Source organism: Bicyclus anynana, chromosome 11, assembly GCF_947172395.1.
Source record: "Bicyclus anynana chromosome 11, ilBicAnyn1.1, whole genome shotgun sequence".
In the NCBI taxonomy this organism is placed as follows: Eukaryota; Metazoa; Arthropoda; class Insecta; order Lepidoptera; family Nymphalidae; genus Bicyclus; species Bicyclus anynana.
The window spans coordinates 2848800-2861332 of NC_069093.1; the positions used below are offsets into that span (position 1 = coordinate 2848800).

The 12533-nt window shown below is 41.3% G+C and overlaps 1 protein-coding gene across 1 annotated transcript in view; it reads right to left on the reverse strand.

Annotated features, from left to right (window-relative positions):
* The window catches only part of LOC112054703 (thrombospondin type-1 domain-containing protein 7A), a 108390-nt gene that overhangs the window by 7347 nt on the left and 88510 nt on the right, over nt 1–12533 (reverse strand). Inside the window, exons 5-21 of the mRNA XM_024094569.2 lie at nt 11565–11710; nt 10093–10221; nt 8192–8397; nt 7580–7685; nt 7030–7238; nt 6371–6563; nt 5991–6145; nt 5408–5520; nt 4874–4983; nt 4276–4461; nt 3576–3720; nt 3071–3169; nt 2598–2698; nt 2241–2421; nt 1438–1599; nt 710–860; nt 200–353 (exon numbers count right to left, since the gene is read on the reverse strand). Of these exons, the coding sequence (XP_023950337.2) occupies nt 200–353; nt 710–860; nt 1438–1599; nt 2241–2421; nt 2598–2698; nt 3071–3169; nt 3576–3720; nt 4276–4461; nt 4874–4983; nt 5408–5520; nt 5991–6145; nt 6371–6563; nt 7030–7238; nt 7580–7685; nt 8192–8397; nt 10093–10221; nt 11565–11710 (2546 nt within the window). The remainder of the gene's footprint in view (nt 1–199; nt 354–709; nt 861–1437; nt 1600–2240; nt 2422–2597; nt 2699–3070; nt 3170–3575; nt 3721–4275; nt 4462–4873; nt 4984–5407; nt 5521–5990; nt 6146–6370; nt 6564–7029; nt 7239–7579; nt 7686–8191; nt 8398–10092; nt 10222–11564; nt 11711–12533) is intronic.

Genomic DNA, 12533 nt, shown 5'->3' on the forward strand with positions numbered 1-12533 from the left:
ACACAAGAGCACGTGGCAGGTCACCAATGCGCTGGACTGACCAAGTAAAAACCGCTCTCCATAGATCGCTCCACGAATATGCTAGGAGAGCCACACTACGGGAGGAATGGTGACGGATAGGGAGGCTTGCCATCGCACCCAAATGACGACCACCACCACTCTGTCAAGAGTGTAACGACAAAGAAGAGAGTTCTCTAACCCAAAGGTTGGCAGTCATCCCACGGCGCGATGTGCCAGGAGTAGGTGTGCGGCGCGCAGGGCTCGGCCGCCACCAGGTGAGGGCACGCAGCGCCGCCGTCGTCTGCCGCGCGCAGCACCACGCGGGTCCTGTCACGACGACCGCCCCATTTCGTCTACAAGCATCGATCGATAAAGGAATTTAGTAAATAAAACTTTGGTAAGTAAATTAACAACGACTCTTTTAAATATTGGATAGAAGCAGGCGTAACTTTGCGGAAGTTCATCATGATTATATAATGATTTATTTATTTTGCTATCATCCGCGAAAAGCCGACGAACCCATGCGACAACGTCACTCAGGTCCGACAAAATACTCTCTACGTACGATTCCCCCGAAACCGGAGCATCCTCAGGAGATGTTGACTCAACATTGATCTCCTTTATTATTTATTTTATTTATTTTATTAGTATAACAACGACTCTGTTGAGGAAAACGAGTACCAGATTCATGTTGTATAATGTCACTGACCTGTTCACAAGGACTCCACTCGGACCAGGCGCTGACGACGCAGTCGGCGGGGCAGGGCGCGCGACACGTGGCCTCGCGGGACGGCGCTGCGCCGGCCCCAGACGCCTCGCACATCGCATCTTCTAACTTATTCCCGTCCGCGTCTTTGCACCTAAACAAATTCCATATAATGGTTACGATTCTAGAAGTTTAATTTGACTAACGGACGCAAACTTGAACAAATTATATTTAATTATACAAATATTTGGAATCATACGATATTTACGATACGACTGGATTATCTGGATGATGTCTTCATCACAAGTAGGTAAATAGTTTTGAAATCAAATGAAAATCCTATATTATAGACTAGCTGACGCCACACGTTTTCACCCGCGTGGTTTCCGTTCCCGTAGGAACATGGAGATAATATATAGCCTATAGCCTTCCTCGAAAAATGGGCTATCTAACACTGAAAGAATTTTTCAAATCGGACCAGTGGTTCCTGAGATTAGCGCGTTCAATCAAACAAACAAACAAACTCTTCAGCTTTATAATTTTAGTATAGATTATAATATATAGATGGCGTTCTTATACAACTTTGAAACAATCCCTTTTTCAAGAATCTGTTGCGATGTAGTTATGCCTGAGGCACATAGATGGCGCTTTGTTTTCAGTTTCAGAGATTTTTTATTAGAGACGTGTGGTCTAAAGCACACGTTTTTTTTAAATGATGATTCTCTTCTTACGTAACGGTCCTGTTAATGATGGCGTGTCCACACAGCGCGCGTCGGGGCGCGCACACCGTCCACTCGCCCAGCGCCCAGCGCGGCTCCGGCACCAGACACGTGGCGCGCTGCAGTGTGGCGCCGCACTCACGCCCACCCGCGGAGCCTTCTTCTATCACTTCCCTACAACACATAATCTAATGGTATAAAAATGTTTTTTTTTTTTAAATTTTACGAAGTAATTGAAAAAGGATAAAATTATAAATCCCCATCTTAAGGAAATATAACCGTTAGAGCTGCCTAACATGCATCAATCGTACCCGAACACATCACTTAAAACCGCATCAGAATAGGACAAGTAGTTTTGGAAATAAATGGCGATGTTGTTTTTGCACAAAAACCCTCCCTCCCCAAACGCCTTTAGATACCATTTCCGTATAGGTAAACATAATCTTTGTCAATTGCATGTAAGTCCGCGAGATTTCGGGTCTCTGATTCAATAGAAAATCCCGTGACGCTTCTGAATCTTCCAGCCGAATTATTACGCTCACAATCGCTCAGTGGTCTCCTGATTGCTATCACAACTTCGCAGAAGGTTTTGTCTCAGCGAGCATTGAAGCTAAGTATTTTGACAGGTAGACAAAGATCTGCTTATATGGAAAACCTGAAATTCCTCTCTGGATTCTAAGCTGGTAACTACTGGAGTGGATGTTATGCATTGTCTCTTATTTCTCCTTAATGGTGGTACTGCGGTGGCTCATGTCCCAATCCTAATCCTGCAGATATACTCATTGATACAGTCGACAAAGCTACGAATATAGTACCTTGTCCGAAATCTGAAGGCAGCTCTGGAGCCAGGTTCAGCAGCACATGGTCCCCAAGATGCCCAGGCGCCAACTGCACAGTCCCTCGCACAGTGAACTGTGCAAGTTCCTCGAAGAAGGGACGCAAATTCTTCGTCATAGGTAAATCCATCAGTTACTGCCTCACGAACTCGGCGAGGGCCTAGATTTAGAGATATTTTCAATTTGATAATCCCTTCGATATGCTATTGTAAGCTACACATACACATAAATAATAGAAAAGCACACGCAATTATAAACGATGTTTTTACTATGTTAATGTAATTTACTGTATTTTTTTTTTTAAATTATGTTTTAAAGAAGGTTACGTAAACTTACCAGTAAGAGGATGATATTTTTTACAGACATCCATAGGTACGTCGCGACCTCCTACCAAGCACCGAGCAGCTCTCAACGATCTGCCTTCACCGCATTCAATACTGAAAAGGAGTATTTGTTAGTTATGTACGCATTTTGTTCTGTGGTAGGTATTATGGACTAGATAACTAATTTTAATAAATCGTTGAAAAGATGATTCCGCAGCCTCAGAATGGGATGACAGAGGATTTTGAATTGAACGTAACAATTAACCAAAGAAAAAATTTAAAGCTTGACGGTTGAACCTCGCGTGAAAGCGTATAAGGTTAGCTAGATTTTTACTAGTAGCTTTGCTTTGGAGTTTCTTTGTAGATTTCCCTAGATGCTATCCCATTATTCGCCAGTATGTACTGACCATTATAGTTATGGATTTTAATGGTGACAACTATAATTTTTCATCATTTCAAACTAATAAAATCATAATTCATAATTACCCAGGTGGAAGAATGCAGTCAGAATCCGCTGGCAGAAGTTCTAGAGTAATGTTTTTACAAATGCACGACGGTATATCAGGATCTGAGGCATCCAAAAACCTGAAAAAATTGAAAATGTAGCAGAAACTTACTTGAGCATAATTATACATTAATATACGTATACATAACTAACAGACGTCCAGGACTCCGTTGCCACAAGAACTATCATTTATTTTCGGGATAAAAATATATTTTCGGACTTAAATTTTTGATATCCGAAAACAACACGAGCGGAGAAGTGTCTTAGTTATTGTCAAGGACGTCCTTAACCCTACACCCATCAGTGACAAGTCCGGTTCTCTACTCCGTTTTTTTCTCTACTACGTGATTGACCCGGTGTCTGCATGATGAATCCATGGATTGCCAAGATATTCGTTTTTAGCCTGTTCTGATTTTGCTACTGTCTGCATATCTAACAGATAAATCCAAAGCCAAACTGACTTCCAATATTAGACAAGCTACTCACTTCAAAGGGTCGGTGCAGATGACGTCACACGTGAGCGGCGGGCTGACGTCACAAGTGACGGTGCAGGGCGCTACGCTGGGCGGCACTAGCTGGCCGGCGCAGGCGCCTGCCTCCACGCGGTGCGAGTCAGAACCACACCATAAGCCTGGCCGAATAGTACTTATTATATGCAGTCAGTCAGTCAGCTATCCTTTATGGATAGCTAGGATTCGAGAGGAAAGTGCTTCTAAAATATTTGGTCCACTAAGAAGTAATAACAGATGGATCCTATCGCCACAAACACGAATTAGAAAATCTATAGGTAAAGGTGAAACAATAGTGAGACATTGTAAATCCTACAGTGGCTAAAGCATGTAATGTCAAATACTATAGGACCAAAATGGAGAACACAGAAAAATTAAATAAAAGAAAGACCTACAAAATGGAGTGAAAGGAGACTTGAAAATACTGAGGAAAATATCTGTGTGGGGAAAAATTAAAAAACAATAATGGAGAAAAGCGGTTTAGACCCACGGAGGGTTGTAGCGACCACAGGAGTGACGGCGCGATAGATGTTATTAAACTTTTGGCTGTTCAGTCTTTGCATTAAAGTATTTATTAAAATTTAATGGAAAACACAATACGTTACCGAAGTCGACTAAAATCTTTAAACTATGGCTAGGCTAAAATAATTTAGTTAACTGGTCATCCATTAACTTACTTCTAATCCTGTACCCCACACCACAATGCTGTCCCGGCGGTAGTCGGCACGTGCTCCACTCGCCGGCGACCCACGTCGCGTCACGGGAGCGACACGACCGCGCGACAGGACAGTCGCGAGATTCCTGGAGCGGGCCGCAGTTGGGACCGCCGTGCACTGATCGAACTCGTACTTGTTTGCCTGGGTCTGAGAAATCAAGACAATTATTTACCATCATCATTGTCAGCCTCACAGAACATAAAGTGTTCCAAATCTTAGCGGGCTACAATGTTTTAATCTGTAATGATCACTATTAAATGTTCATCATAATTGAGTTATGCTCGGAATTGGTATTTGGATAAAAATTAAAATAAACGTTTGTGCGTTCACAACTTCATCTAAAGTTGTCGATGCTCCTAGATTTAGATTCATTTTTAAGAATATTTGCCATATTTTTTTAATGTGACTCTCTCTCTCTCTCGGTGATGAGTCCAGTCTTTTTACCGTTGAGGCTTCTCCATAGACTTAGCAGTTTTGAAACGATAAGTAGGTACGTGTATGTTAACATGTACCTACTTATCGTTTCAAATATTAGGTACCTAGTAGTTATTATTCATACCGCAAGTGTTGGGACACGGCGACCACGGCATCCAGGCTTCTACTCTACACCCTCGACGACATCTCACGGTGCAGGCGCGTCGAGATGCTGGTCGACGGAGAGGAGCACATCTTGTAAAAAAGACAATTTTTAGAGAATAATTATTATCACAGTTAATTGTCTCCACTTCCATAGGACAACAAACTATGCCCCTTTTTAGTATTCATCGTCATTATCATCCTATTCATCCTAGTAGTTAAATCAGCCTAGTCCATAAAGGCCCAGTTAAGGGCTAGAACTTTCGCCTTATAGGAGAGAGATGAGAGTTTCATAATTTTTCTTGAATTACCCGTAAAAGACATAAGGAAGAAACAAAGTAAAGTCAGAAGCCCCTAAATTACGATGTAAACTCGTAATCCGAAGCCACAAAGACTAAACACTGGGCCTACGAGGCAGATTTCAATAAAATGTAGTTCTTGCAAAAGTATAAGGAAGTAGGGAAACCTCAGAGTAAGATTCTTATTTCACAGAGAAGAAATAAGAAGATCCACTTACAGTGATTCGCGCACCACATCCGCGTTGTTCTGCACACACATGACGTCTCTGTTCATCTCTCCTTCCTCAATGCACGGCTCGTCGTCGTCGCTCTCATTGAATGTTTCACTATCCTGAGAAGATACTCGTACATGAGTATATTAACATTAAAACATTTTCGACAAAAAAACAAACCAAACTTTCGTGCCTAAAACTAACTAAATCGCTTTAAAACTACACAAGTACGACAACCACATGATCAGCAAGTAACATAGGTAGTACTCTCTGAATTCCAACGGGTGTAAAAGTTAAATAATTTCAATAAATAATTTCGAGAAGGTACGTACCCCTTGGACACATTTTCTTACCGATAAAATTCGTGGATATATCTAGAAGATAATGATCGAAGCGCCTTCTTCGAATAACTTGCGCATCTTCTCCGACAGACAAATTCGTGGATATAGAGAAGATAATATGATCTGAGCATTTTTTAAATAACTTCCGGTACGGGGTCGTTATTCCAACACCTGCTCGTCATGCGTGGCAACCCGGCATCATTGGTGACGGTGAAACAAAAACGGCATCACACCTAACGAATTCTTACCAATAAATCCGTATAGTTAGTGGCGGGCATGTAGTCTTGCCGCCGTCTCTCGCACGGCCCCCAGGGGGTCGCCAGCCAGGAGAAGGTGGAGCATGCGTGGGTGTTGCACGTCTCGTTCTGGATTAACTGGTCCTCCGCTGGGCACGGCCAACCGTCTGTGAACAAATTATAAGTATAACTACATTTTCTAGAGAAGATGAAGTGATATCATAACATTACCATGAACGTGTTTTTTATTGCTTCCAATTTAAAGTTTTTGATTTGCAGGATTTATAGTCAGGATCACTGATTAGGTTTGTTGTACCACAACCAGCTGCCCCAAGATAAAACCTCACAGTCGCTCGCAGAAGCAAAACTTTTATAGATGGAGAGCTACTCACTCGGTGCAGCGTGAGCAAGTATGTGTCTGCGTCTAGTTTTAGTAGGTCTGGAGTGTCCTGGTGAGACGCATGGCGCCGAGCACGGTGACCAGCTGCCCCAAGACGAGACCACGCAGTCGCCAGCGCAAGCTATACGGCATTTCTCACTCCTTGCTGGAGCGCCGTTGCCACACCATGCACGCTGTGCTTCTTTCTAGAAAATGTACAACGAGTGTCAGAGTTTTCAGTCTTAAACATTTTTAGAACAGAGATTCGCTAATACATACACAATATAATATGCGAATTGCGGATAGATTTTAGGGCAGGGCAGATCAGGGCAGATGTAGGCAAAATGACTTCTGCGCCTATTACTTTCGGGAGTGTTCATAAGCCGTCCCGAGCTCTGTATCAGAACTCTGGTCGTGCAAAAGTCAATTAGCCTATAATAAGGATTACCACTAAAATACATTTCACTTTTGGGAGCACTTAAAATTGGTCTCACGACCTGTAGCAGACCTCTGACCAAAATTACAGTTAACACTAAATATAGTTTTATTCAATCCATTGAATTTCTTCCACACGGAAGTTGGTTTCAGAAAAAGTTTCAGTACCCCTGAAGAAAAGAAAATTCATATACATCTGTGCAAGAAACTTTTAGACCAGCCAAATGTTACACTAACTCCATCATGTCCAATACAGCGCAGTTCTCGAGTACGTCTGCCCGGTCCACACGTGGTGTGGGGCTGGTTCAGTACGCAGGGGCCCCAGGACAACGCCTTCCAGGCGGCGCAGCGGGGGGTCGGACAGGTTCGCTTTTCCTCAAGCGGGGGGCACGGGGCGCCGCCTCCTGACGCGGCCGCTGTGACTCGACGACGACGAACGCTGTAACCTGGGGATATGACAATGCATATTACTGCTACCAAGAAGAATTGCTGTGTTCTGTTTTGCAGGGGACGATAGCCAGTGTAATAACAGGTTCAAAAAGCTTAGCGCCTTCGTCTTTGGGTGATAGGTTCAGGGTTGCGCATTGTGGGACGCTGGTGTCGCTGGCTTATCTGGCAGATGTTCAACAGATTTTTTATAAATGCTAAACTAAATCAGGTAGATAGTATCCTCTTGAAAAACAATTAAAAACATAAAACATGGAAATTTTACTCTAATAAAGAACTTTTTCGTATTCAGCTCAAAATATCCGATAAAAGTAATTAAAAAAAAGCTAAAGTTGTGTACCTGTAGTTGTCAACTGTTGCACAGGGAAGAGCGGACACCCGTCAGTCGGCTGGCATGCGCCCCACTCGCTCCACTCGCCTACTTCACAATCACGAGGACACGGCACCTAACAACAACCGTTATTTAGTTATTTATTGACCAACAGTCGTCAAAGCAGTTTCTAAGTAAGCCTCTATAGCAATATACTCGTACAGAGGAGATTTATAACAGAGGAGATTAGAGCTAAGAGATTTCTTAAATGCTGGATTTTTTTAAAGTACTAACAACTTAGCTCTTGAATGTGATAGTCTAAAATACATGTACCTATATGTGAATATACCTGAAGTTAAGTGACGATGCACTCTAAGAGGAATGACTTTCTTGGAAGAAGTACAAGTTTATTCTATACCTTTGAAAGTTTCTACGCGACACGTCTTGGCGGTACGTCTTTGACGTTAAGGCGGTAACTAGCCACCGCCTAATGCCACCTGACCAGAGTCAATTTAGGAATTATAAAATTCTAAGCTGACCAAGTCCTACCTCTGAAGGTATTTACTGGCAAAGCTACTACTACTTTGCCAGTAGGGTGGTAGTCACAGACGATACCTACTAGACAAAAGTGAGTTTCCTCACCTCGCAAGGCTGCACTAGCGTAGGCATCTGCGCATGAGCGCACTGAGCCGGGTGCAGCGCGCGACCGTCCGCCCGCACGCACGTCGCCTCTCGTCTCTGTACCCCGCCGCCACAGCTCGACTCTGTGTCTTTGTCCGCTTCGTCGGTCTCATCGTCTTCATCGTAGATCGCATCGTTGTCGTCAGCATCATCGTCGTCATCCTCAGCTATTGATGTTGAAAATGTCGGTTAGGCTTTTTTTTATTGACAAAAGAATACAATAAGGAACTTATGCTAGCTTATCCTAATAACTATACAAATCATGCCCACGTGGAATGGTGGCAAGTTTACCTACTGGCAGTATTTCCGCGCTGGACAGCCAGGCTGATCCTTTGCGCAAAAATGAGCTAATAATTTCACTTTACCCAAGGAAATAGTATTCTGAGACGAGACAGATATGCAGTGAATGGTGAGTGTTGGCATGTTGGAACATCTGACATGAGGATGATGATGATGATGATGATGATGATGATGATGATGATGATGATGATGATGATGATGATGATGATGATGATGATGATGATGATGATGATGATGATGATGATGATGATGATGATGATGATGATGATGATGATGATGATGATGATGATGATGATGATGATGATGATGATGATGATGATGATGATGATGATGATGATGATGATGATGATGATGATGATGATGATGATGATGATGATGATGATGATGATGATGATGATGATGATGATGATGATGATGATGATGATGATGATGATGATGATGATGATGATGATGATGATGATGATGATGATGATGATGATGATGATGATGATGATGATGATGATGATGATGATGATGATGATGATGATGATGATGATGATGATGATGATGATGATGATGATGATGATGATGATGATGATGATGATGATGATGATGATGATGATGATGATGATGATGATGATGATGATGATGATGATGATGATGATGATGATGATGATGATGATGATGATGATGATGATGATGATGATGATGATGATGATGATGATGATGATGATGATGATGATGATGATGATGATGATGATGATGATGATGATGATGATGATGATGATGATGATGATGATGATGATGATGATGATGATGATGATGATGATGATGATGATGATGATGATGATGATGATGATGATGATGATGATGATGATGATGATGATGATGATGATGATGATGATGATGATGATGATGATGATGATGATGATGATGATGATGATGATGATGATGATGATGATGATGATGATGATGATGATGATGATGATGATGATGATGATGATGATGATGATGATGATGATGATGATGATGATGATGATGATGATGATGATGATGATGATGATGATGATGATGATGATGATGATGATGATGATGATGATGATGATGATGATGATGATGATGATGATGATGATGATGATGATGATGATGATGATGATGATGATGATGATGATGATGATGATGATGATGATGATGATGATGATGATGATGATGATGATGATGATGATGATGATGATGATGATGATGATGATGATGATGATGATGATGATGATGATGATGATGATGATGATGATGATGATGATGATGATGATGATGATGATGATGATGATGATGATGATGATGATGATGATGATGATGATGATGATGATGATGATGATGATGATGATGATGATGATGATGATGATGATGATGATGATGATGATGATGATGATGATGATGATGATGATGATGATGATGATGATGATGATGATGATGATGATGATGATGATGATGATGATGATGATGATGATGATGATGATGATGATGATGATGATGATGATGATGATGATGATGATGATAGAGGCTAAGCAAACTCATATACTAACATGGTGCGCTGGTGGCAGGCAGCTCCACAGCAACGCGACAGGGTCCCCAGGGCCCCGGCGTCCAGTGCGCGCTCGCCTCCAACACTGCGGGCCGGACCTCCTCCACCACTTCGCACTCCTTGCCCCCTCCTGCACCAAAAACATTATACTTTAAAAATAGGCAACACTTGAGAAGAAATAACTTGATTTGACATCTTTAACATACTTACCTATGAGTAACAAACGAATTACGAATCAGAAATGAAGAGATCTGTGGAAGAACCAATATCACTGACATAGCTCAACGGGTCGCGAAGCAGAAGTGGTAATGGGTGGCGCACATAGTTCGAAGATCCGATGGACGTTGGGGAGCCAAGGTGCTGGAATGGCAACCCCGCAATAGAAAGTGGAGTGATGGCATGTGGTGATGGCCGACCAAGTAGAATGACGACATCAAGCGAGTCGCAGGTATTTGCTGGATGCAGGCGGCTCAGGATCGTGATGTTTGGAAGTCCCTACAAAAGGCCTATGTCCTGCAGTGAACGTCGAATGATATAATGACGATAATGACATGACTTAAGTTATACAGGGTGTCCCGTAAATAGAACGACTGTGGCACCCTATTTTTATTTAAATACCTACTCGTCTTTTTAATACACTTCCCATGTTGTTTTAGTCACTTGAACTGTTCATTATAAGATTCAATTTAAATTCTTCTGTTAATCATGTGACAGAATAAGTAACGATTTTTACATAATCGACTCTTTTTGCAATGAAAATAGCAATTGTGACGAAGGTTTTGAAAATAATGTACTAATGTTGGACGTCTTTTGAATCCTTATTAAATGTACATGTTTTTAAGCTAGATGTACAACTTAGCCTTGTACATTCTTTTTTCAATGTGACTGTTTAAAGTTCATACACAAAAATTGTTCAATATAAAAAAGGACCTAATTAGGTCCGTTTTTTAGAAATAACTCACTTTGTAGAAGAACAAACTATAGTTTCATTAGTTGAAACAACTATTCAAAAATATTTATCTATTATTTTATTTTCTATTGAAAATATTTATTATATTATTTTCTACTAGCCGACGCCCGCGACTTCATCCGCGTGAAACGCGATGTAAACTTTCAACTACCCCTATCCTACCCTTAATCTTCCCCTAGCCTACCCCTAGCCTACTCCTACCCCTACTCTACTCCTACCTACCCCTACCTTACTTTTCTGGTTGATTTTTTACACCTTGTGTCCGAATAACTCAAATATCTTACGGAACCCTGTTTTTTTCCAAAATATAATTTTGCCTATGTTACTTGTGGATAATGTAGCTTTCGAATAGTGAAAGAATTTTTAAAATCGGTCCAGTAGTTTTTAAGCCTATTCATTACAATCAAACAAACAAACATACAAACAAAGTTTTCCTCTTTATAATATTAGTATAGATTGAAAATATTTTAACATCTCTACAAATCTCCTTCATTTATTTATACCTTGAGGCAGCCTCCTCAGTCGGCGGGTGCGTACGAGGGCGCCGTCGGGCCGCGGTCGCCATGGCAACCATTCGGCCAAGGAGCAGTCCTCCTTCATCACGCAGACGCGGGTCGTGCCGATATTTGCTATGGCTATCCCGCAATATCTATAAAAATTCCTAAATTTATATATTCAAATAATCATTTTCTTCTTGATAAGAGAGGAAATATAGAGATTAGACCAACCAAGTTGCTCCCATGCGGGTTGGCGGGCTTAGGGTGATAATGATTTTAGAGAATGGCCGGCTTTACTTGCTGTCCGAGACATGGGGGTGTAATTCTCCTTAATAATAAAACTTAACAAGGATGGTGGAAAATATATAGAAATGCAGTTAACTACATAGTAAATTAATCATTGCAGGGTAAAAAGAACAAAAAAATATCATGAACATTGTATACTAGCTGACGCCACGCGATTTCACCCGCGTAGTTCTCGTTCCCGTAGGAATACGGGGAGAATATAATATAGCCTATAGCCTTTCTCGATAAATAGGCTATCCAACACTGAAAACATTTTTCAAATCGGACCAGTAGTTCCTGAGATTAGTACGTTCAAGCAAACCAACAATCAAAATCTTGAGCTTTGTAGTATTGGTATAGATATATTGATAAGAAAAAGAAACGTGGGACGCTCGACAAAAGTGATAAATTAACCTGCTGCTTATGCGTGAGAGAAATGGAAGCCAGACGGAGTGGCGCTGTAACGCGTTACGTTACGAAGCGGTTTACCGTACCCTAAGAAGTTATCACTACAACAATGAATATATCATAGATTTACGATTCGGAACAAGATGGAATATATTATGTCAGTGTACATAAAATATTCATGCCTAATATCACAGATTAATCAATAATAAACAGATGGAGCGTACGGAAACGACGGTGTCGTAGCCGCTCCAAATACAAAAATCAAAAAGTAATACATTTTCG